Below are 26,304 nucleotides of genomic sequence, written 5' to 3'. Positions count from 1 at the left end.
ATTCGGAAGAAAAAAAAATATGAAAATTTTGTTTAGCCAAGGTTAAAGTAGCTCCATCTGTGGTAATCTGTGTAAAATAAAATACATAAAATTTGTCAAAGGAGTGAGGTGGTAAATGACAATAAATTACCATACATTCTTTATAGAGGATTATTATTTTAACAGATGGAGTTGTGTATTTTCCGTAATTCACCATATTTTAACACGTAGTGTAATTTTTCGATAGACATTTCAATAGTGTTTGTCAGTTTGCCGTGCCACATCAAAATCCAATTATAATTATTACCTTGATGAAAGGAAAATTAAAAGTTCTCAGCCAAATTTAAAACGGTGCCATCTAAATTATTTTTTGAACATTATGTCAAAAATGATGACTTTAGTATAGCAATTAATTATCATTTAAAGTTACAGATGGAGTTCATATCAGGATTTTTTCATAAACATAGTTTAGCTTATCTTCCACTAATGTGGTGGCCTTAAAACAAATTACTTTGAGTAAGTAGTATTAAGTAGACCTTAATTATTTTTTCTGATGCAAAATATGTAAACTTAATCCTAGAAGAAAGGAAGATCTGTCTCTCGCAAGCGCTGCAAAGCGTGAGGTAGGTAGGTAATGTAGGATTCTGTAGCTTTAAGAACAAGCCCAGATACAAAGTGCAGATAAGAAATGGGAGCTTTCTCGATTTAATACCATACACACGTAAAATGCTTTATGCGTCTGAAAACGTACAAATTTCGCGTCGCATACCAGAGACATGCTTACTTTCAACTTCTGATCGCAAATACACTGGTCACGATTACGAACAGTCTCAGTAAGACCCGAGCCAAGTCTAAAAAAACACCTTTTATATAAAACTACGTTTGATGTCATTCAATCACAAAGACAGAATTGTTTTCTGTTGCAAATCCTATCCACCTGTATCCTATCCTAATCCAGCATGCATTGCAGGTGTGCATTGCACAAAAACCAATGGTATCCTATTCGAGAGGTCAAAAGAGTCGACCTGACAACGTCAGCTTCTGCGCTAAGCAAGTGTTCTTAATAGTACCATCAGAATTACATTCATCGTTGAATGAGGTGAATAAATTTTCAGAAACCACAATAACAGTAGGAGCCAAAGCATATGATCGCTTCATAGAGCTCTGATTGGCCCCAGGTGACTAAGTCAGGTCTGATTTGTTCGTTCATCAGATCTTTGAAAGTGTTTCGGTGGATACTTACTGTCGTCCTGTGTGACACAAAATATGGTATATAAACGTCCTCCGCAAGAGCGAAATTTTCCCGGTGTGCGGTAGTGACGCACAGTATACAACACTTATGTTTCTTTCGATTTGCTGGCTCCACCAAGAAATGACAAATTGCAAGCGTACATTTTGAAAATCTTGGCAAAACTGCAGGTTTCAAGTACGAACACATGAAGTGGACTCTCACAGATACGTACATTTTGCCTATTCGTGAACTAATGCAAACATTTCGGTGGAGTCCCGGCTTAGGCCTCCCCCACATTAGGCGTGCGCGATCCTCGGGCGTGTGAGTAGCGCGGGCGCCGCGCGTGCGTCGCGAGCGCGTTGCGTGAGCGTCGCGTTTTGCTGCCCTGTGGCATTTACCTACAGCGCGCTCGCGGCGCGCACGCGCCGCTCTCCTTGACGTTTAACTGCTAAGGCGTTCAGCGGGCGGCGGGGATAGCGGGCGAAGGGGTAAGAATGCAACTCGAGCGCTGCGTGCTCGCCGCGAGCGCGTCGCTTGCACTCTTCACACATGCCGCAGGGCAGCAAAACGCGACGTTCATGCAGCGTGCTACTCACACGCCCGAGGATCGCGCACGCCTAATGTGGGGTCAGCCTTACCATAGTGAGTAAGTGCACAGAAAATCCCCGTCATACAAGTGTTTCTCCCCAGTAGTGAAACTATCCTACCCTATGCGCCTGCTGATGATGATGACTCATTTTATCATCCATCCAGCTATTCCCCAACTATGTTGGTGTTGCCTTCCACTCACCGAATCTGTTTGAGTACCAATATTTTGCTTGGAGCGACTACCTATCTACCTATCTTCAATCCAGTCTCACTACACAAGACGATATCCATGGTGAAACTGACAGACTTTCTGGCTTCTGATTAGTCGCAGCAGCTGCAGAAAATGTACAAATGACAGCTTTGTCAGACTCAAAGCATATAGACATAGATTATAACTGTTTCCTGTGAAAATTACTTACGCACCATACGTAATAATTTTCCAAATTGGCTGACTAGATCCAGAGATATTCACAACGTCACAAACTTTACTTCTTTGTTTAGATAAATGGTCACATCCACAACACAACCTTGATCAATGAATCTATGCGACTGCTAAGTGCTAATCCTAATTATACTGTCACGTGAAAGAATGCACCTACGGGATAAGTAGTATTTTGACTATTCTATATTGCCCACGCAGACGAAGTTGCGGGCAACAGCTAGTCTAAAAATAAAATACTATATACAAAATATATATAAACATAAAACATATAATATAAAAGAACGTCGAGGCGTCGAAGTATTCCTCCGCATCACTGTCCTCCGGAAACGTGCTCAGAAGACTGGCTGCATTGCCACGTTGAATGGCAATGCTAATTCTTTGTCCGAAGAATAAGCCATCCCTCTGGTCACGTGAAGCGTCGACAAGCCTTTTCGCGATGTCCTTCTGAAAACACTTCCTTTTATATTATGTCAAATGCATTATGTTCTTCCCCAGTGATGTCATGATTATCATTAATCCTGCCAGTATTCGGGACATCCCAAGTTCCCCTTGAATAAAATGCCTCATCATACTATGTTCGAATCTGTTCATATATCTGTGTTGAACACTTATTTACTGGTTAACTGAAATTATGTTCTCATAAGGCTTAAAAATGCATCATTTTCGATTTTGATAATGTGAAATTTTGAGATTTTCAAAACATTTTATAATGGGTAGTACCTACCTTTCTCTCTTTTTCCCATAACATCTGTACAAGAATCAATCAAGGTATCATCACTATCGTAACTTATACAAACAACAGCTGTGCCATATGGTTCTCAAATAAACAATACCTATAAACTACTAATTATAACATCTACAGACAGAACAATAGAATAGTAAGGTACGCAGCATTAGCTACGGGTCATTGAATCATTATGTAAAGCTATGGTTATAGTTATGGCAAGCTAGTTATTATCTGTGCAATCGTCGTGACAATCTGTGACAAAGGAATCTAATCTTTACTTTCCCTGCGAGGGATTTTAGAAAAGGTGTCACTCAGTGTTTATTTGACATAGATTCAGATATTCTACAAGGTAAAAGAAGACCTTGTCGAATGGTTTTAACTTAGTTTTGACTGAAAATACCGTTATACTCTGAATTCTATAAAAATGTAGCCAAAGGAAATTATTGACGCTATCTTTCCTACCATAAAATTTAAAACAAATGGAACAAATAAAACCACCACTAATTTATCACGCAAACACTGGCAATTTCGTAACATCTTGCAAGATACTTGACTGCAAAACCCTGAACTGCAGTGACCTTGCTTACAATATCGTCTTTGCACTTGCTTTTATTGCATCTTGACACAGGCATTTGCAAAATTCGCTTTGTATTCTCATCTCTAAAATTTCATGGTGTCCCACAAGGCAGTATTCTAGGACCAACGCAATTGAAAATGCAATTGCAAGGCCTTGGGTTACCAACTAGGTCAACGCTTCGTCGGCCATTGATTGATATTGAGACAAATCGTTATATTGTCTGTGTTCGAATCACAGTTGATAATCATTCGCAGATACTTATTGCTACATTGAAGGCGTACAATAAATAATACTTTATAAGCCTTAGCTATTAATCTTTTGGCTTGAAGGCTTGTCTCTTGAGTAATTTGTGGGCTTGTACGAAACTGGTATCTAAATCTTTAAGTAGGTTGGTATCTATAAATATTCATTGATTTTTTAATTTTCAGTACCGAATTTATGATTGGGATTAAAATAGGTAGGATGCAATTAGACAGGAACCTTGAAGAGTCTTAAATACCAGCTTTGAACAAGAACAACTATGTAGATTGTCGATAGCATAAACACCGCTACAAGAAATAACATCAGTAGATAGGTAGGTACAGTTACAATACCGCTGTGGTCAACTCGATCTACCGCAAGGTGTGTCTCTTCTCTTGTACGCAGTTTCATAACAAACCCATCTTCAGAAACTGTGGTCGATATTTTATAATCTCAGATCAATTTATCATTATTTTTTATATCATCAATATCAGTTTTAATATTTATATACCAGGCAGTATAAACAATAATGTTATATTTTTTATATAATAATTATGTTATGACTTACAAGAGAATACGAAGATGAACAATAATTACAGTATTGAGAATGTATTCACATGTTACAAGATGTTATTGTCATGTGATTGAAACAAAAGCCTTTCATTATCTTGTATTGACTGTACTCTGTGTAACTTATGACTGACAATCAAGTTGTACGCAGTCGACATTGAAGAAAATCTTAAATAATTATACATAATTAAAACTCCGCTGTTTTAGCAATGGGCTCAAAAATCTTCTGTCTATAAGCAACTTCACGTCAAAGTTTTAAAAACTTCAGGCATCGAATGGTTGGAGTTCTGTACCTATCTGTTAAAGCCATACCTACATAAAAAAATTACTAGTCGGTATGATATAGTAGGGAGGTAACTACAAATAAAATTAAAGCTCATGGTAGCGGGACTGTGCTATGAATGACGCATAGAATCCACTCCGATTCAACCTTCTCAAGATCTGTTATAAATACATATATGATTATTTATTTGACTCAAGATTCCTTATTATTAAAAGCTCCGATTACTGGTCTTCTAACAGTCTAATCTAACCGATTTTCTTCTAATTCCAGGCTGCACATGGCGCGTTCAACGGTAGCTCTGTTCATAGTGGCGTTCCTGTCCCTCTTCATCGCGTTCTGGACCGGCGTTGTCGGCTGTTGGAAGCGCAGTCCTGGCAATATTACTGCCACTGCCATACTTATGCTGGTCACATGTAAGTATTTAAGCTAATGACCATCACTGTTTGGAACATGTTTTCACTGGCAAATAAATCATCGTCATCTTCCGAGCCTTTTTCCCAACTATGTTGCTTGGGGTCGGCTTCCAATCTATGTCTTCGGATGTAGCTGTGTACCAGTGTTGTCATTGGCAAATAAATGAAAATTGTTTTATGACTCAGTTAAGATAATTGAGCAAACAAAAATTACAAGATCTTAACTATTTTCTGGCAACATCGTGCATTTACTTCGATTACCTAAAACTTCAGTCTTTAAAATTATTTATTTATGTTCGAGAACTGGCTAACTCGTTTGATTCGAACTGACTAGACCTAAGTCAAAATAAATCATTGACTGATTCGTTGTTATGGTGTTGCAGGTTTACTAGCGGCAGGTGCGATGGCATTATGGCACGGAGTAGAGTTCTACGAAAAGGAGAAGGTCGTTGGAGAGGAATACTACCAACAATGGCCTAACGTAAGTCTCGAAAATATAGGATAAGCAAATTAGAAAGAAGAATATTAAATATAGTTCTATGAGTCGTTAGACCTCAATATTCAAAAATTAAAAAGAAGAGCTATATTGCGTGAGATAATGTACCTAATATTAGCGCAATATTCGAGCTTATTGTAGCTAGGTACCTTTAATAAGTTAATTACATGGATATGTATGAGACTTGAAATGGACACGCGTCTGACAACGAGTCTAAAAATAAATCATTACTTTGGATCTTATGTTGTCCTTCGACCCAGACAGGAAAAATATCTTAATCTTCCATCTACCTAGTGTATACATTTAAGCCAAAGGTTTGTACCACATAATTGACCCACCCCCAACACCAGGTGCTAAAAGACAACTCTTCGATCTGGTACGACTGGTCGTACATCCTCGCCTGGCTGTCTGTCGGCGTTTCCTTTGGCAGCTCCATTTTATTCTTCTCCGCCGCCATTTACCTGAGCAAGGAAAAAAGGCGGGAACAGCAGAATAACGTGCAGTACATAATGCCAGGTTAGACCGCCATCTTGAGCGGCCATCTTGTTACGCTTGGCGGGAATAAGACTAAAATCTTTTGTATATTTTCTACGATTTCCCTCTGATGATATTGTTACAAATATTGTTTGTAAGTGTTTTGTAATGTGTGTGGTAATTAGGTACTCTATTTTTTTTAAATGATAATAAAAAAATAAAAGGATTGATATCGGTACCTAATCATACATATTACACTTCACTAGACAGTAAATCATCAATAACTTAGTTGATAAGAACATTCGGTTTAGTATCTCATACTAACAAAAAGCTTTTTCTCTTTTTTTCATGTTTCTATGAACCTTGGCTACTGCGTATAACTTCGCGACTGCGACCGGTCGTTTAACGCATATCAATGTAACTGGCTATCTCATAATATCTGGTTTACGCCAAACGCAATACTAACTCGCTTACGGACGAATTTATTAACATTGGTGCTGTAAATATTGGAAAAATAACTTTATTTTGAACGAATTAAAATTTACTTTCAACTGAAACCTACTACTGTACATAACCAATTTTCTTTACACATACATTATCACACACGACATATGAAATTAATTGGCAAAAATAAAATCCGCGCTAAAATTTTCAATCACGTGTAAAAACACACACTCAAACACACACCCACACACATACACAAACCCACACTACCTCACACACAAACACACCTATATCTTCCACACTACACGCACACATTCGCAACCCCGGCGGTATAAACCAGATATTACGTGAGAAGACCCGCGTGTGGTACGACTGGTCGTACATGGTCGCTTGGTGCGGCGTGGGCCTGTCACTGATGTCCGCCATCTTGTTCTCGTCGGCGGCCATTTGCTTGCGCGGCGAGCGGGAGCGGGAGGAGGCGCTTAACATGCAGTACCTCATGCCCGGTATGCTTGGATAATCATTTCATACGATCATACGTTGTAGAAATAGGATAGAAACTTAAATGAGGCAGGCGTCTATATACCAAATATAGGAACTTAAGTACAGAGGCAGGCATCTACCACACGCTGCGAAGCCTCTATCGAATGTCAATGCTAGATATAGAGCTATGCTATGTCCATCATTCAAGCATGGCAAGATTATCAAGACCTACTAAAGAGTTTCGGTGCTGTTGAAGTTAATTTTAAGTGCATTTTTAAGCTGTTTCCTAGAAAAAATATTATTTTGTTGTAGACGTCATTGTTCACGGTAGTTGCAAGGCCTTGCCTTTAGAATACACAGATACATACTCACCACATCAGAATTCAAGCTGTAACTTCATCATAATTACATCATTTGAAATACTGATCGCATCAAGACATTAATCACACGATTTTAAAATAAATTAACTTATATTCAAAGAAGGCAACATTGAAAAATATTGCTTGTGGCAACACAAATATTAACTACTGATTTCTATTGTAAATATTTTTCATTTTAAACAGGGTGAATGTGCATGAGCGGTTGTAGTATTTTTTGTCTATGTATAAAGATTTTTTAAATACATATTGTTATTTCAAGACACATAAAAGTGTTTAATTAAATAAAAATAGAGATTTCCGAATTATCTGAGACTTAACAAAAAAACTTATCCCCTCTTATTATAAAAACTGCCGCAAGTAGTGGTTTAAACCCGACTGAAGACGTCTTGGTTTGTTACGGTACTTACGATAGTCTTGACATCCTTATTACAAAACGTAGACTAAGAGAAGACTGTTTAGTACTTCGATTTGTCTGTGTGTGTGTGTGGTTCAAATAATATCCACAGATTATAAGCAACAAATATTTAAATCATTCGCTCAATCGTTCCGAATTCTATGCGCCGTTCCTTTTTACATTATTTTGTTAAGTCTATTTTGATGAAAAATAAATAACTATGATGATAAAAAAAATATCTCTGCAGTTGAAAATATTACTTTTTATTATTTAAATGTAATTTTATATTTCTAGTATCTTTTAACAATATACATGATCCAATTATTCTCTTTTAAACAACTATCGAGTTTGCGCGTATAACGGAACGTCAGCGCGCGTATCAGAGTTGTTGTTTTTAGGTTAGAAATAATTTGGATTATTTTCATCCCGATTTAAATGATTAAATAAGACGTTGTGCATCTTATTAGAACCTCTTCAAAATTAAGTGCACAATAACTTACCTACACACAGAATATCGTGTGCATTAAATTACCAAAAGAAAATGAAACATTTCAACATAAAAGTAGAAAATTATATTTTATTCCGATGTCTATTTATACAGTCAAATGCACTGATACATGTTGGACACTGTTCTTCATCACACAATCTTGTTCCCTTTCTCATCTAGGCATTTTTGTACATTTTAGCAAGCTTCCAGTCTTTTACAAACATTGCATATTACTGGCAGAGATACGGCGTGCAAAACGCCAAAATAGTCTTGAATCTGTAAATAAACAATAGACTGTATGATAATCTGATATATTTTCGGAGTTTCATCAAAATCTATGTGGTAGTTTATGTGTGGAACATAAACAAACATCCATAATAAAAACTTTGACTCGTATACAATTAATTAGGATGTTTTGGCAACCTACTTGCACTGTAAAGGCTACTTACTTTATGGCGAGCCCAGTTGAGCATCATAGGATCATCCTGGATTATCATCATGCATTCAATTGACTATTATTTCGAAAAACGTAAATCGATATTTATATCGAAAATTGTCGTCAGGTAATTTGAAGAGATTTTGTCGATGACGCATTCTGTTGGGTCCCCGGACACTCTCAATAGTATTCTAACACATCCAAGTATTCCAAATCACACATATTTATATCTACTTTCGTTTTTTTCATCACAAAACAAATAACCTCAAAAGCAAATAATGTCGGAATTTGATGTTTGTCGACTAAGTACTGCAGTTAAACTAGGGGGCTCGATGGTTTATCTTTTGTACTACAGATAGTAATAGGACTTGCGATAAACTGCGTTTTGTAATAACGTTTTTTCAAGGTCGTACTTAAAGGTGGATTAAAGGTAGTACAAAAGCCGATACTTATTTGATACCGCGTTTTATAATAAGAGGGATCGAGTTATTATTTAAAACAGAAAATAAGGAACAATTTAGTTAACTACTGAGAACAACTGAAATAATCTGCCATATTTCTAATATTATTTTTTGGTGTGTTCACAGTGTACCCCCAGAAGCAGCAATACGCGTATGCAGGCTACCCGCCTCCTCAAGCGTACCCGGGCCCCTACTACCACGGGTCCCAGTACGGCCCCTACAACTACTGAGCCTGTGACCAGATGAGGGACCTCGTGGCGGCGCACTTCGCCAACGCCCCCGCCCCGCAGGCACCCGCGCGCAACCCCTCCCCGCCCCACGCCCCCGCCCCCTCCCTGCCCTCCTCCCTCGAGACGTACAACTCCCACCGTAAGATCAAGCGGCCTATGCTCGGCGGGCGCCAGGTGTACCGGCCCGTGCGGCGCCACACGCTGTCGCGCATCGACGAGGCGCCGGGCGCCACGCGGCCGCGCTCCAAGAGCCTGCAGCACTCCGCCGACTTCTCGTCCACGCGGCCCATCCTGCGCTCGCGCTCCAACATCTCGGCCGACACCAGCCGCAGCGTGCCCGTGTGCAACCAGAGCCAGGACGTGCAGCCGCAGGTGGAGGGCCCCAGCCCGCAGTACGCGGAGCCAGGCGCTCCGACTCCTCGTCGTACGAGCGGCCCGCCTCCATGACGGACCTGCCCATCATGGTGCCGCTGGACCCGCCACCGGCGCCTACATCCCCTACCCGGAGTACACGTACTACCGCGACGACGGCTGTCGGCTGGCGCGCTACAGGCAGTACAACAAGTCAAGGAAATACTCCTCCAAACATAGTAATTTATATTTAGCGTTCATGTATTAAACCCGCGCGGGTGTAGGTGTATCACGAAACATAATTGAAAAGCAATGGTTACGAGTTTCGATTATTGCCGTACAGTGTATGACGCCACAACCCATGAATTTTATTTTTGAAAAGTTTGCGTTCTTGTCTTCCAAACATTCATACACTGTTTTTTATAAATGGGTGGCCCGAATCTGGTTGAGAGAATTATTCTTCAGACTATTGGCACATTTACCTCTGAGCGGCGGCGCTCGGCCTCGATGGATCAGGCAGTAGAGGACGACACGACGACATCGAGCCGCGTCGCCGCGCCGCGCACGGCTACGCGAAACTCTGACGCCACTGACTCTTGACGTTTCCATGCGACATTACGAACAATCTCTGCTACGAATTTTAGATAACTGTATTGTAACAATGTATTGGGAGAGACGCTGTAATTAGGAGTAAGTAAGTGAACACTCCGCCATAATATACAGAAATAAAACAAATTCTTTTAGTACCTAAGTTAAAATCTAAGAATTTAAGGATTTTTGGATTCATAATTATAGTTTTTTTATAAAATTCGACTTATTTACTCTGATCAAATAAATATATCCGAAAGTATTGTGCCTTCTATCTTATAAATATTGCTCATTTGTACTGTTAAACATATCTTAATCTAATTTAATGTAGGACTAGTAGATAAAGGTATTTTGTACACAAACTTTATAATGCAAGGTAGGTGTATTCAGGATAGTAAGAAGAAATATGGTATATTTCCCCTTGATATATCTTCATTTCTTTCGTGTAGAACAATTATATAGTATTTTTGTTTGTGTGTTTTGTTTGTCAAATCATGAAAACCGTCCTTTTCGTATGAAGATACGCTAGCATAATGGTGTTTCTATGGAATTTTGTATTTAATTTCCTTAGTCAAAATCGAGGTATCGTACCAACTAGTTAGCTCAGGACTATTTGTACATTAATCAGTGTAGGTTATGCATTACAATAAATAAATGATAGATTATATTTTTAATTGTATTTAAAACTTCCTTAATAAAACAATTGGAAAAAATACTGTGTTTCTCTTATATTTTTGAAACTATCCAATAAAACAAAAGCTTTTTCATAAAAATGTATATTCAAAAACTGTACAAAAATATTTAATATGGCGATTGGACGTAACACTGGATGGAATGATATCGAACATTTACTATCACATTTCATGAGGAATAATAAACATTATTTCATTTTAATAAGAAAAATAATAATTCAAGAAATTATTAAGAAATACATATAAAAGGCTATGAATAAAAAATATGTTGGTGTGAAGTACATAATATTTGTTTGTTAACACAAACAGTTTCATATTTTTACTTAAACCACACTTTCAACTTATTCCTAACGTTCTATGAACGAAATACCACGTCGTTTTAGGCATTTGTAACATCAATTTTATTTATATAAGATACATAACACACTAATAGCACTCAAAAATAATGTAAGAAATGATCATAATACTCATATAAATAATGTGCAAAAATGGGTAGAAATCAGAATTGTGTACTTTATAGATACTTAGCTTTAGGACATCTACCGTAGTACCACAAAAACTTATAAACGTCTGTTGAACACTTGTTGAAAAAAATGTCTCCGTTTTGTAGCCAGATTTTTTTAGACAAGTGTTCAACAGATGTCTACGGCCGATGTACAGTACACATCTCGTCAAATCATTTGGCCTATATGAACTCATCGCGAATGGGCTGTAGTGTGTTGTGGGTTTCGAAGGGTCAAATTAATTTGATTGGAAGTGTATCTTTGCGAGTCTGAAGTTACCTGCGTCGTTATGTTTCGTTCTTAAGAGATCTACAGAGTAACTAAAACATTTAACTTCAGACTCGCCAAGAAACATCGTTTCTACTATGGTTTGTAACCACAACAAAATCCAAAAATTCTACCATTTAACAAAAAAATTGAGCACACATTTTATACCATACCTACCAATCATATAGCCGTATCTATCATAGGTCCCGGGTGCGATAAGGCTTGTTTTCTCTCTTGAACAGCTGTGACCAGTTTCCTGTAAGGTCCTAGAGGGAGTCCTAAGGTCTTCATGTCACTTTCCGTGAGCAGCATGAGAGCGTCGAGGTCAATTTGTTCGTCCTTGAACTTCTGTACGTATTGGGAGAGACCCCAGGCTGTGAGGAATCGTTCGAGGGAGGCGTACCCTGATTCCTCGGCTTCGGCTTCCTCGTCTGATGTTATTGTTGAGCTCTCTGGAAAGGTGAAGGATAAAGTTTATTTATGTTATGGTTTGATGTATAAAGTATAAAGTTGAAGCTGTTTTTTATGTGACTGCTAAAACCTGAGAATATTTTTGCAAGTAGACCTATTTCAAATGTTTTCTGCGTTTTTGGACCAATATCTTTCCTTTTATTCTTTTTGTTCCAATGTCACCTCTCTTAAGGACTGTCCCACAGTCTAAACGAATAAAATAAATAGAAATATGTAAACGTTATATTTTATCAAGAATTTTTTAACGGATTAAAAAAAATCTTGTCTGGGTACATGATAAAATCCCTTCGGGATGAGGGTGAAACTACGACAAAACAGCCAGTGGACAATAAATGTAGTAATATTTACCCGACTGTGCAGAAGTCCACTCAGCAGGCTGGTAGGCATGCCTGGCTGCGAGGGAGCCGGCAGAGCCGATGGACAGGTCCTCGCCCGGCGCCGCGCCGCCGCCCAGAGCACTCAGAGTCGCTGTTATTGAACGTCTGCAAATATAACACACATAATATGTAGAACTTTAGGTTAAAATTACCAAAAATAGTTGACAAAGGAAAACATAAGACCCAATGTTGTCTAAGAAGGTATGGTATTATCGCAGATCTTTGAGGAAAATTCAGGAGATTTCTCTATTTTGTGTCAGGTGTGATTAATTGGGCCTGGTTTTTGAAGTAGGCTGGTACCAATATACGTCTTGACGAATAGGAGTCACGATAATTTCGGGTCCATGTTTAACGACTGCCATCAATAAGTATCAAGCCCGTTATATTTTTATAACCATCTAAATCATATGTAGTTGATTAGGTGTTACAGTTTTGTTGTGCGTATTACGTGTATGCTCTTACCTGAAAGCGACGCTACCAAAGCCGGGTCGTTCGAATATGCTAGCAGGTTCTTGCAACATCACTTCTTGTCCAATACCGCTGTCCTCGTTCACTGCCGCGAAGTCTGGTTGGCTTGCAGACCTAAAGAAAAGGAATAATTTTGTATGGAATTGTTATAGAAGTAAATAAATTTCGAACACAAGGGAAACTCGCACAAGGGTCTTAAAAGTAAGTATGAGGAGTTGGGAGCAATTTTAGAGCTTTCTTTTTTTAGTATTTCATATTTTAAATTAGCAAAATAAATATTTTTTAACTATGGAAGTAAAGCTTGTTACATGATTAAGCTCACTCAAAAAGAAAATGACACAGGTGAACTAAAAAGTTACAAGGTCCAGTCTATATACCCGAAACCTATAAAAACCTGCTTTACCACATACCTGGTGAGTGGTTTCTTCTGCACCGGCTCAGGATGCTGTTCAGCAAAGACATCAGACACGTTGCCCCTCGCCTGAGGACCAGCTCCGAAGGTCCCCACATACATGACCTCCGAGTCTCGCCGCACCCCGCTCAGGGACGTGACGGAACGACGACCAGTCGTCTCTATTTCTCCAACCTATGTGGTAAATGCCGTTGGTTTTGAAAGGTATTTTAACGGTAGTTACTGTTATATTTATTTAGCAAAGTACGATCTATTACTGTGGTTTCACACTAGCATATTTTGCCGTGCGTACTTATAAAAGTAAGCCCTCGCTTGCTTGGGCATCAAACTCAATTCAAAGTTGCCTGCAAAACAGGACTTTCGAACGTAAATATTTACAAAAGACAGCCCCGAAAATGCCTATCCGTCACCGCTTCCTTTGTGCTTTTCCTGGGACGGAGAATCAGTGCAGCAAACTCCCCAGCAACAGTCATTGCTTGAACCGCAATGATCAATAGCGATGATTTCAACAAGCATTTGTTTCACTGTACCTACAGAATCAAACGAATTACTCGCTAGTGTGAAATCACTCTTGGAGTATTTTTGGTTGTTTGTGTAGTGATGGAAGTGCTAATTGGATTGCGACATGTTAACTTTATTTAATGTGATAATCTAAGAATGAAATAGTTAGCAAGGTCAGAAAGTAAAGCAAGGTATTACATAGTAGATTATATGTCTAATACCCCAAATTCTAATTTGAACAAATAAGAAATCAAATCAAGAGAATTATGAGAACATTTACTATGTAGGTAACACGACCATTCTGTTGGATAAAAAAAAAATACAGAGGCGACAATAAGTTAGTATACGGGTAACAAGAAAGTACTCCACGTTGCGGATATACGTAGCGGCAACAGTGAGTAGGCACAATTTTTTTTGAGCAAGTTGTCCTACTTTTGTATATATCTCAAAGTATGCGGAGTTTCAGGACTAATGTATGCACTCTCTGTGCACACCGTAAGACCTTTAAACACCTTAACCTCACCTTGAAGTCATCAGTGGGCACATTAGCTCCGCTGCGTCCCACAGTGTTGTTCCTCAGCTTGCTGGCGAGCGCCTTCTTGTAGACGGCGCCGCGGCCTCGGGCGCCGGAGTTCACGGTGCCTACCAGTGCACTGTATGTCGGTCGGGGCTGTTCATCTGCTAGGAGATTACCTGCAATTGTATGTAAGGGTTTGATTAAATTAAGGGAACTAATAGAGTACTTCCTAAGATAAGCGGGTTTAAAAGAACAAAAACTCTTTAGCTTTATAATACGACAGCGTTTTGACACTGGTGGATTTTCCGCTTGGGTTTTTCGAGCGACACCGCTCGGCTGGTACCAGAGTCGCGGGGTTTTAACTTCCTATTTGTACTGGCAGCCGTCAATTGTTTCCTGTCGTACGTATACGCGCAAAAGCCCTTGCGAACCCGTTTGACGTCGCTCGGAAACCCACCAGTGTGAAAAGGCTGCTAGTATAGAGCAGTTATTCGTTCAATTAATTTTATCTGCATCACAACATAAGCATTCCAATGTGTGTCTTATCGATACGCCTTCGAAATACATTTTTGACGTATTATACGACGTTATAAAACCATGTTAGATGCTATTTAAGATTAGAACAAATAATGTTGGATTTTAGCTATCAGTGATACCAATGTAGGAGGAAATTAAATACCGTATCGAATCCTATATCAAATATTATATTATCAGCAATAAATGAATTAATTGTATATTACGTATTGTCATCGTCTGTGTTAAAGTACACGTACTTTTCGATATTAGATGGTCGATAGTAGACTACAAGCCAACTATTTTATGTACCTACCGAAAAATATGATATTTTACTCAATTGTGATTTATGAGTTTTATTTGAAGTACTATTGATACCAAACGGGCTTCAAAAGGAACAAAAGTGGGTTCCCGTCAGTAAAAGTCTGACACTCCCTCTCGCTGCACCTATGGAGACCCAGGATCATGAATTCTCACTTCAAAAAAAAGGCCTCAGTTATTTTTACCCGGCTGCCATGAAGGGCAGACAAAACATGACGGTTTTTGCACGTATTTTGTTTCTACCAAATTTTTGACTCCAGGCTTTCACTATAACCGGCTCTGAATGCTCAAGTAGCCAATAAATTGACGTGATTACTTACCATGGCTAGTAGACCTAGTCATCTTCTGCTTAAGAGCCCACAGCACATTGCTGGGTCGATGCGGCATGGTATGGACTTCTTCCACATAACCCTGGTCCCACTCCTTGGCTAACTTCTTCATCTCCTTCTCGGCTATCAGATCAGCCTTACTCTGCCGTTTCTGGTATTGCTTGTGGGATTTCTCGTAGTCCTTTTTCGCTTTTTCTTTTAGGGACTTGGCCTTTTTTCTGGAATTTTAGATGTTGATATGGGTTAAAGTTGTTATTGGTGTCATAGTTGTTTTTGGTAATACAAAAAAAGTTTGATGAATTCCAGTTAATATCCTGTTTACCAAATGATTGCTTTATTTTTTAATGCTAATACTTAGTATCTAAGCTGTTGTATGTCAACATTGATGAAGGGCTTCGTTAAGCTCTGATAAGGGTTATAGGATTCATTTAGGAAACTATATATTATATATTAGTAAAAAATATTTGGTTTATATTAAACTAGCTGTTCTTCGCGACAAAAAGACTATCCTCTGTCCTTTCTCGGACTGAAGGTGGCCGTCTTATGTGTGACATTAAAATAGGTTCAGTAGTTCTGTCATGAAAGCTCGAAGTAAGTAGGTTTTCTTGAACTAGCTTTCAACCTATCAGGGTATCAATCTAGGTTGATATAATTGATGTACGTAACATTACACAACTCTTACACCATGAGACACCAATTAGCCCAATTCACGAAGAAATCGCGCGTGTAATGATGGGAACGCTTACACAACGACTATTACAAACTGTAACACGTTAGATTAGGTTGCTCGTAAAATATTTACGCAGTTATTAAGGAAACAATTAATTTGTATCATGTCGTATTTAAGTGTTAAGTTGAAAGTTTAGCTATTTATGTAACTGCTTGCAATTACTCGAATAAGAGATGAAAATGAGAGAACATTGACATGTTATCTCATTAGGTAATGTGGATGGCCAAAAGAATACTTACCTACTGTTTGTCTTTATTTGGATACCAATAAGAATTAGGCTAGAATACACTGTTAGTATCCATTTGTATGCAGTGCGTAATGCTTAGAAATAGTAGCCCAAAATAAATCACCTATTTGGGGTACCATTTTGAACAGATAGTTATTAATACCAAAACATAAACCAACATACTTATCATTATTCTCCAGTTTAGCAGTAGCCTGGTCGAGATAGCGCAGAATATCGTCCCTGCCATTAATGGCGGCCAACTCTTGCGCAGTGTGGCCGTCGACGTCCATCGCGAACACATTGGCGCCAAAGTTGATGAGGAAAGTGACGCATTCTTTGTGTCCCCGGGCTGCCGCTAGGTGGAGCGCTGTGTTGCCGAAGTAATCAGCTTTGTCGGGTTCTCCTCTAGAAGAAAGATATTTTATTAGGTTTAATTAGTTCTCGCCAAACTCGAAAGAACGTCAGAGGCTTTTGCGAAAACTGTACAGGAAGATTTGACTGATTGATACCTTCAAAATAAACTGCCAGCTGACCATCGGGCAAACTTACCGGCCAACAATTTAGTCTACAGTATGCAGAAGTTCTAATGGGTATCAATCTAGCAACATTTTGTTGTCCACTTGAAAATTGGACTCGATTTCCCCCTGCATAATCTCCATGAGTTACAACTAGGTCATTGATGATTGCGCCTGAGCATATATCATATCATAACATGATGATTTTGAAATCTATATCATTGTGCTGGAGATATTTTCACTTTCAAATTATATGTAGGTAGGTACCTAGGTAATTGCGTCCGCGTCACAAAGTAGTGGACTTGGATAAATAGTGAAAGTAATGATTTGTGGATCACTGTCAATTGTACTCGAATTGTTCTGAAATGTCGTGTTTTGTGACTAATGGTGTGGTTATAACGGTAGTCACTTCAAAAGTGTATGAATGCCCAAATATTTTGGTTTGTGATGTAAAAACCGAAATCTGTACTGAGTTTCTATAGAACCGTACCTATAAATTTCATTGCGTGTCAAATCAAAGAATGCACACCACGTAGAGATTTATCGGTCCACAAGCATTTCAGTAGTACTTAGGTAGGTAAAATTAAAAACCTATATTGGACTATCACTTATATCATATAGCTATTCTGAATGATATTGATGAACCATGAACACATAAAAGGTTACCAGTTACTAACCTGCTTGGAATGTAATTCGCGCTCATTTCGAAAAGGACGAATGTGGAACACAGTTATTAACTGTACCGTCTGTATGGTGGTACATTTAAATGTACCAGTTAACATGGTGACACGTCCACAGACCTTAAATTTTTTGTTTTTTAACCGTTCCCTGAATTGCGAGTTTAGATCTTAATTACGAAAATTAGGAGCAGTACAATTTTTATGGCAATGGAAATAGTTGACGATACATGAAAATGAAAATATATAGATACTAATAGATAGATTATTCTTTATTGAAAATCTTCTATTTAATTCTAATTATTTCATCTAATAGAAAAGTAGTTTGGAGCATATCTACTGATAATACTCTTTATTTAGTAGGTACTCTTTATGTAAATGAAGGCTCCACATAATGCATTGAACGAGATCTGATGGGAATAACAGCAGAAGCGCAAACGCAGATCCTCCGGCGATTCACATAACAACTTCTAAAGGCTAATGAAGCGATTCTCCTCATATTTTTTACGTAATATAATCCGTAACATTGTATAATGTTGCGTTGGAGAGCAAACAATGCGTGAAAGCGACAGTGAGTGATACTACATTGTTCTCAAGCAGGCATTATACTAATAAAATGTGAGGAAAAGAAAATTGTATTAAAAGCAAGAGTGGATAGGATCGGATGTTTGTGTATTCCTCTTTTAAGAACAATATTGTTGTAATTATAATGATTGAAACATTAATTCAATCCAATTATATGTAAGATTTCTTAGCTACCATACCAAATATAATATCAAAAATAAGGAGTGTGGGCTAAGTTCAACAGTATTTTAAATTATCTCTTCTAAAATGCTTTTATTGTTTGTAATAAACGAATTAGAGATAAAATTAAAGTCTTATACAACAGGCAATAAGCCTGAAAGTAAGTATCATTGTAAACACACCCCTGTCAACGTTTGCTAACTAACTTATTAATAAGAAAGTAGCCAGTCATGCCTACGTGACAACAGTTAGGCTATTAAACTAATCACCGTCTATAACAAACTTAATTGTTACTATAAATTAAACTTTATCTGCACGTAATATTGAATTACAACGTGCGTAGATTAGCGTAGGGCTTTTGTCAGCCCCGGATCTTCAATTTTTTTTAGGCGGGGCAAAAACTGAAAAATGCCGCCCCGCCTGTCTACCTACTTATGTTTATTTTCACCAAAGAAAGTCACTTTCTTGGTAGGTAAAGGACTTAAAAAAATGTGTCCAAATCATTGTAGGCTCAAACTGTTGGCCAGGTTTAAGTATGAAAGTCGAGACAGATTAATATACACAAAATGTTAATAAGTTTTAAGAAGCGCTGTAAAGTAACAAGCAGTCGGAGGCGCAAACTTTTTTGTTTTTGAGGACTCCATAAAATTTATTTTTGCTACATTTGACTTATAAAAGGTAAGACAGTGTGGATTTGACTGATGAAGTCAACAAGGCAATGTGTGTGTAATATTGCGCGAGCGAAGCGAGCGCGAAAATTTTAGAGTCTACGACACAAAAGTACCTGATTAAGCAAGTACATAGTCAAGCAACAAGTAGCCGCGAGCGTAGCGAGCGCGAACTTTTTTAAGTTATTTGTTTGAAGACTCACAAATTAAACAGGGAATTATGTACAAATAAAAAGAAACCGTGATTAGAGCGAGTGCCATTTGTTTTCGTTGATTCGATGCGTCAATAAAAATCATACACCATCAAGAAAACAGTACACAAATTGTCATTTAGCCGCGAACGTAGCGAGCGAGAATTTTTTCACTTAGTTGGAGGATGCTAAAAGTGAAAAATAATCAAAATGATCAATTAAACCACCTTTTTGATATGTCCCTCATACACTCATCCCACTTTAACAAAATTTTGTCTTGCCGGGGACCACCTCATTTACCTAAATTAGCAGTCATTTCTTTATTATTAATTTATAAAAAAAAAAACTGAATTTTTGGGTCAGTTCTACTCAAAGCTAAACGCATGTCGGCAGTTATGTAGGAAAGCAAATGCAAATAAAGAGAAACTTGCGTATGTAGTTCCCAAAAGCGCGAGCGAAGCGAGCGCGAAATTTTTATCGGACTTAAACCAAATTTTACGTAAAATGTAGCTCAAACGTTCTTAACTTTTTGTTTGTTGACAAATGCAAAAATAAGGGCATATAGTTTTTGAATACGCGAGCGAAGCGAGCGCGAAATTTTTATCGGACTTAAAACAAAAATTTCGTAAAAATTTCGCCCAAACGTACTTAACGTTTTGTTTGTTGATAAATGCAAAAATAAGGGCCATAATACAGTTTCTGAATACGCGAGCGAAGCGAGCGCGAAATTCTGTCGGACTTAAACCAAATATTACGTAAAATTTAGCCCAAAAGTACTTAACTTTTTGTTTGTTGACAAATGCCAAAATAAGGACATATAGTTTCTGAACACGCGAGCGAAGCGAGTGCGAAATTTTTATCGGACTTCAACCAAATATTACGTAAAATTTAGCCCAAAAGTACTTAACTTTTTGTTTGTTGACAAATGCCAAAATAAGGACATATAGTTTCTGAACACGCGAGCGAAGCGAGTGCGAAATTTTTATCGGACTTCAACCAAATATTACGTAAAATTTAGCCCACACGTACTTAACTTTTTGTTTGTTGACAAATGCAAAAATAAGGGCATATAGTTTCTGAATACGCGAGCGAAGCGAGCGCGAAATTTTTATTATTTTTTAAGACTCAAAACCAAAATTACGTAAAATGTAGCGCAAACACACCCGATATACGTCCATGCGAAAACCCCCGCTCGCAATTAAAAGTCGTAAAAAATTAAGTTAGATAACGTATCTAGCAACGTCGCGAAGCTAAGCTTCGCGGACCTCTTGGAATGCCTCCAGGGACCACCAGTGGTCGGCGGACCACCGGTTAAGAACCACTGAATTAAACAAAGCGAAGACGACTTTTTTAGAAACTTTGCTTGTCAGTATCATGTACTTTCATCGAAATATTCTTGTGGGGCGTCCCGCGGCGCCCCTGAGACCGAGGCGGCCAGGTTATTCCCACACCCTGCACCATAGGTTAAGACGGCCCTGTAGGTAACTATTATGGTAATCTGTGATGTAGGATTTAAAATCAGGCAGACACCTGATTTTGCCGCCCCCTGAATTTGCCGCCCGGGGCATGGGCCCCGGCTTGCCCCCCCCTAGATCCGGGGCTGGCTTTTGTTGTATGATATAGTTTTGTTAGATTAATTTGTATACGTATTTGTCGGTAGTTCGCGAAATTGAGGATGAAATATCAAAAAAATCGGTTCTGATCAAGTAAATAAATAGTTGTATGCTCTGACTTCGTGTTCCTTTTCCCAACATATCATCTAAACTTTAAACCTACATATCATCTTAGTAAGTATTTTAATTAGTTCTTTATTTATTGGACCTCCAACAAGAATAGACAATACAATCTTAAACTAGGACATAAAAGTCTAGCATGTGTATTCCTTTAGGAGGCCCACATCAAGCTTTTTTGATATCAGTAGCAATTCAGCATTAATATATTTGTAGGTATTCTATTCATTGATCTTCTTTAAACCTCAAAATGTTCTCCAAAGATAATCTGAAGTTCCAACTCACCCTCTGCCACATAGCAGTCGTAAAGCGTCAATGTGTCCCTCAAAGGCAGCCCAGAGTGTAGGCGTCATGCCCGACTCGTCCTTGTTGTTGCATTCCTTGCGAGTAGCCTCTCGTAGCACCTCTAGCAGGCCGTCTTTGGCTGCCCTGGAAGATCACAAGGCATGGCTTAGTATTTTTAGGTTCTTAGACCAATCTTTGCTTCTTTAACTTACTATAAAGATTCTTACAGCCTTTGCACAATGGCAGATTTTCTGCACTACACTGCTCATACGAACCGGGCGATGTCGTTCGGTTTTTACCGCTTGGAAATCCGGCAAAAGGTAAAAATATTATTTGCGAAGCGAATGTAAAATCTCAAACTATTTCAAGATTATGTGTTTTCATTTTCATAAAGATAGCACACAAGTTGGAGAGCATCTTTTCTTTTTCACGTTTTTTTATTTATCAATGTTTTCACATACGGCTCACATTATGTTTTTTTTTTAATTTGCCCTTTATAAATACTTGTGTAATTTAAATATAGGCTTAACATTTTTGTTTTATCTGCAGATTATCATTATCATTAAAAGTCAATATTTGTCAGTATTTCCATTTGTTTTGTTCTTTGAGGCAAAAAGGTTGATCATATGAGGTAAATCCCCTATCAGTTTCTGTCAGTTTCTTAACTCTGTGGCTATTGATCAATTATTGCTTGATTATAATTAATCGCTCAGTAGGTAAGAGTAATTGATATATTAACAGGTAATCTATTTATGGCTTTAAGTTGATTTTACAACTCTGGCTAATCCTACCAGCTTTGTGAAAATGGTTGGAAGTTAAATTGAGGCAAATGTTATTGTTAGCATAAAATCACACAGCATCTGAAGCCTAGGTCCTTAACCAGATTCAGATGGCGAGTTAAAAATTAAATATCAACGATGCTTCGAGACTAGAATTTGGTTACTTTTATATTTTTTACGCGGTGTCCTGTGTGAGCGACGAACGCGACGCGACGCGACGCTGCAAACGCGACGAACGCGATCAACTCTACGGCATTCCCTACATGCGGCCTATGTGACAGTATGCGGCGAGACGCGACGTAACGCGAACTTGTTTTGAGGGCGACCAGACGCGACACCACGAATTACGTTATGGTCTTAATTTTTTATATAAATTATGGAACTCACCAAATGTGTTTCTTTGTAAAAATATTATATTTGTTTTCTTTCTGTGCTTTTTACGATATTTTTTTAAAAGTCTGTACTTTAAATATGAAATTCCAAGCAAAATTTTACTGTATTTCTAACTGATTTGAGAAGTAATGACCAAAACCACGTAGGACATTTGTCGCGTATAGCATCGCGTCGCATTACGTCGCACCGTGTTGCGTCGCGTCGCGTCGCATTCGTCGCTCACGCAGGACACCCCGTTATTCTTTTTAAGTTTTCCAAGCCTGCATGCGGCAGGATAAAGCCAGATTTCTCATTCAGATTGTTTTATTTTGGAATATATATTATTGAATTGAATTTCAGCTAAACAAATGAATAATGTCAGTGACCTTTCCCATATTGGTTCGTCACCCAGCAACCTAACACCTGCATGTCACCCACAATCGATACGATGATAACAGTAACATTACAAGGGATTATAAGCTTTATATAGGCTGTTATAAGTGTGATAATAGCGTGGTATAGTTTTGGCACACAGGGCTACCCTCGGCCGTGGTGTTCGAGGAAGCGTGAAGGTGGTAGAGTATGTCATGTCACGTGGTTGGTTTATTGTTTAGTTCTAAAACAGGAAGGCGTACTTAAAAACATTGCTAAGAATTTATGTTTGTAAACTTTTTTTTCCTTCTCCGTGTGAGAGGAGGCCTGTGCCCAGCAGTGGGACGATAAATAGGCTGTAACTAACTAACATTTTTTTCGTGTATCAAGGGTCGTAGTAATAAACGCGGATTAAAGTTACGTCATTAATGCCACATAGTAAAACTAGGAATGACTTTACTCTAGGAGGATATTGCTTACGAGATCTTTGAACTCTTGACTAAATTGTAATGGGCGGGTAATCTATTAACCAAGTTATTGCTAGACACTACAGGAAATACTTAATGCTAACTTCAAACAAAGATGATGGACAATAGCTAATATGTATGTTCGGACTGAAATGAATCAAATACGTAGCCATAGATAGTTGGAGATGTTTACAAAATAAGAGCTCTCAAGACAATACAAAGATGTCTGTCTGTCTGTGTGTATGTGTCTATGTATTTGTGTCATGTTTAACATTCTTCTCATAGCAGGTATTATTTATATTAGTACTACATAGTTTCCGTTAGCCTCCCGCGTCTTGAGGAAACTATTCCGCGCATCCGGATAAAAGTAACCCATAGCGTTCATCGATTAATGGGCTATCTAATAATAAAATATTTTTTTTAGTCCTAACATTATCCCGTTCAAGCAAGGAAACCAAACAACAAACTCTTCATCTTTATATTATACATTCAGATAATTGAGTCCAATTACCTCTTAGGTAGCCTTGCCCTTGAATAACAGTCTCATTTGACAAAGATACGACTTGCTGACTTTCCGTGACGACTGTCAAAGATCTTCAAATGACAGCCGGAACTAATGGCTTAATGGTTTCAGAGGCAAGCAGAGAACTTTGTACCTATGATACGGTTTGTTTCACCAGCTGGGACAAATAGGTACGTTTATACCAGCTGCAGTTAATAAGAGCCATGAACCTCTTTCATGTTCACAGAATATGATCCGGAATTCCGTTTGTTCATTTTAGCCGCACTTCCCCGTTCCGTATTAGTTGGAACGTGTACCTAATTCATGGAACGGGAGGAGACACGGTCGGGTTGACACCACACGTTGCTCGTATGTAGTTCAATGTCCCGAATTCGCTTGTTTTGTGGTGACGAATTCGCTTGTTTTATGATAACGAATTTGCTGTGGATATGGTGACAGGGATAGCGTTAAGCGCTTCTAGTTTGTGGGTACGGGAGCAAAACCTTTGAATGAGTAGGTACAGTTGTTACCTTCTACAATATGTTTGCTTACCTTCTGAATTTTATTTAGACGACAGTCGTGCAGAAGTGTTTTTTTTACATTGTCAAAAATATGTGTACCCAATGAAGGTACCCAATGTAAAATATATTGGATATTCTATTCTATTCTATTTTTTATATGGCAATCCGTGTCAAGTGGGATGAGAAGCAAGAAGTGCTTTTAATTAAAATGAATTTAAAAAATATATATATATATATAAATTGATTGAATCAATGGTTTCATGACGGTCCCTTAGTTGTCGTCTTCGTCATTCGTACTCTGATGCGGATATTTTCCTTTTCTTAACAATCGTTTATCAATAATCTTACTTGGAACTAAAGAAAATTCGCTCATCGCAGTTGCAACATAAACAAATATCTTTCACTAGGCGACTTTCGTCCGCCCCGCTCATGACCAAGTCCTAATCCTTGTTTTTTTCCTCATAATGTCTATTAATATTGAACAATAATGTTATGTGGTTGCATTGATAGCACTTTTTTATCGCGATAATCTCCGACTTTATTCAATGGATATTTTACAGCATATTATTATGTGTGTGTAGGTATATGGCTAAAATAATGTGACGTCGTGTTTCGAAATTTTTTTGAAGAATTAGGAAAGATATGAGGTACATTTTTAATTACCGGCAGAAACAATGGTGATTTTATCAACAGATAAAATATCTACAGACAGATAATGTTTAATGTAGGATACGAAAACATTGCGATTATTCATATTTTTTTGTTCCTTTATGCATGTAATTTCGTGGGTTCACGGAGAGTAACGTCCATAGGCCAAAGTTCTTACTTAGTTTTAGGAAAAGACAGTAGGTAAGTACTTAGGTATCTAAAAATTGCAATTAAAACTTCGTGCAATATCAGAGCGTCTACGTAGAATTAATTAAATAAATACTTATATAACGAACCATTTATAAATGTTTAGAAAAGCGTAAAAACAGTAATTATTTCGGACAATAAGTTATTTTAATTATGATTGTCATAATTGGACGTTGTTTTTATTCATGAAGATTGCTTACCAACTTTCATTTGTTTATGAATTAGTATTTTATTTTTATACGGATGTGAATTATGAGGATTCTGAATTCAGCTATTTTGGTTAATTATCGCAACGATAAACCTGCCAATTATTCATCGATTATTACCGAATGTTATCGGAAATACCTTTATGTTGCGATATCTTATCGTGATTGCACGAAACACTAGATTGTCCTGTTTTTACTTACTTATGAAACCTGTCCGTGGTCATTTTTGTACTTTTTCACTGCACTGGTACCACAAACACCTCACAACGACCGCACGAAAGTTTGTTCAACTCATTTTGAACAGATTGCTACAGTTTAGAACCGCGAAATTGATAAGCTGAGAAAGTTTGCAGTTTTGTCACACTTCACACCTTGGCGAATTGCCTTTATGAACTGACATAACTTAATAGATTTAATTATATAAAAATACAATTCTTTTGAAGTTTTAATACGAAGTTGTTACAATGTTTTTCAATAGCTACGTGTTCTAAAATAATAACAGAAACACCTGTTTCACTCAGGTGAAACACTGACTGTTGTCAAGTTACAAGGCAATACAACACAACTTCAAAAACGTACGCATCGTCAAACATTGAATGAGGAATGTGAATGATCGCATTGAATGAAAGGTACGACAGACGTTCAATGACCTCACAGGCTTGATGATGTTAGCGACATCTAGCGACGAGAGGATTTTTTACAAAGTGCCATCTGTTGTCGAGTAGCAAAACTATTGGATATTGTAGTTCGTTTTGTTGTCAGTTTATAAGTATAGATGGCAGTATGTAGCGTATCTGAAGTTATTTTTAACATTTTCAG

At 37.9% G+C, this 26,304-nt stretch overlaps 2 protein-coding genes and 1 long non-coding RNA gene across 4 annotated transcripts in view; 1 reads left to right on the top strand and 2 right to left on the bottom strand.

The window, feature by feature from the left end:
- LOC110378060 (uncharacterized) overlaps positions 1-9,483 on the top strand; it is a 47,553-nt gene extending 38,070 nt beyond the window's left edge. Inside the window, exons 4-7 of one of the 2 annotated variants that reach the window (XM_064040377.1) lie at positions 4,908-5,050; positions 5,434-5,531; positions 6,805-6,970; positions 9,232-9,483. In XM_064040377.1, the coding sequence (XP_063896447.1) occupies positions 4,908-5,050; positions 5,434-5,531; positions 6,805-6,970; positions 9,232-9,335 (511 nt within the window). In that variant the 3' untranslated portion in view covers positions 9,336-9,483. Of the gene's footprint in view, positions 1-4,907; positions 5,051-5,433; positions 5,532-5,896; positions 6,063-6,804; positions 6,971-9,231 lie in introns of both variants that reach the window. The other variant, XM_064040374.1, reaches the window with a different exon arrangement.
- On the bottom strand, positions 8,281-8,929 carry LOC135118411 (uncharacterized). The gene is made up of 2 exons (XR_010277574.1): positions 8,658-8,929; positions 8,281-8,484 (listed from the first exon to the last, which is right to left on the bottom strand). It is a non-coding gene; the product is annotated as an uncharacterized LOC135118411 (long non-coding RNA).
- A 1,553-nt stretch (positions 9,484-11,036) lies between the features above and the next one.
- Positions 11,037-26,071, bottom strand: LOC135118414 (pre-mRNA splicing regulator USH1G-like). Its single transcript, XM_064040370.1, has 9 exons — positions 25,687-26,071; positions 21,412-21,555; positions 16,785-17,006; positions 15,637-15,863; positions 14,489-14,658; positions 13,463-13,638; positions 13,047-13,166; positions 12,556-12,689; positions 11,037-12,188 (listed from the first exon to the last, which is right to left on the bottom strand). The coding sequence occupies exons 1-9, from the start codon at positions 25,707-25,709 to the stop codon at positions 11,917-11,919; spliced, it is 1,488 nt and encodes a 495-aa protein (XP_063896440.1). The 5' UTR covers positions 25,710-26,071; the 3' UTR covers positions 11,037-11,916.
- Between the last annotated feature and the right edge of the window lie 233 nt (positions 26,072-26,304).

Source organism: Helicoverpa armigera, chromosome 2 (genome assembly GCF_030705265.1).
Source record: "Helicoverpa armigera isolate CAAS_96S chromosome 2, ASM3070526v1, whole genome shotgun sequence".
Lineage (NCBI taxonomy): Eukaryota > Metazoa > Arthropoda > Insecta > Lepidoptera > Noctuidae > Helicoverpa > Helicoverpa armigera.
Note: the sequence above shows the minus strand (reverse complement) of the source record. Positions and strands in the feature narration are given on the sequence as shown.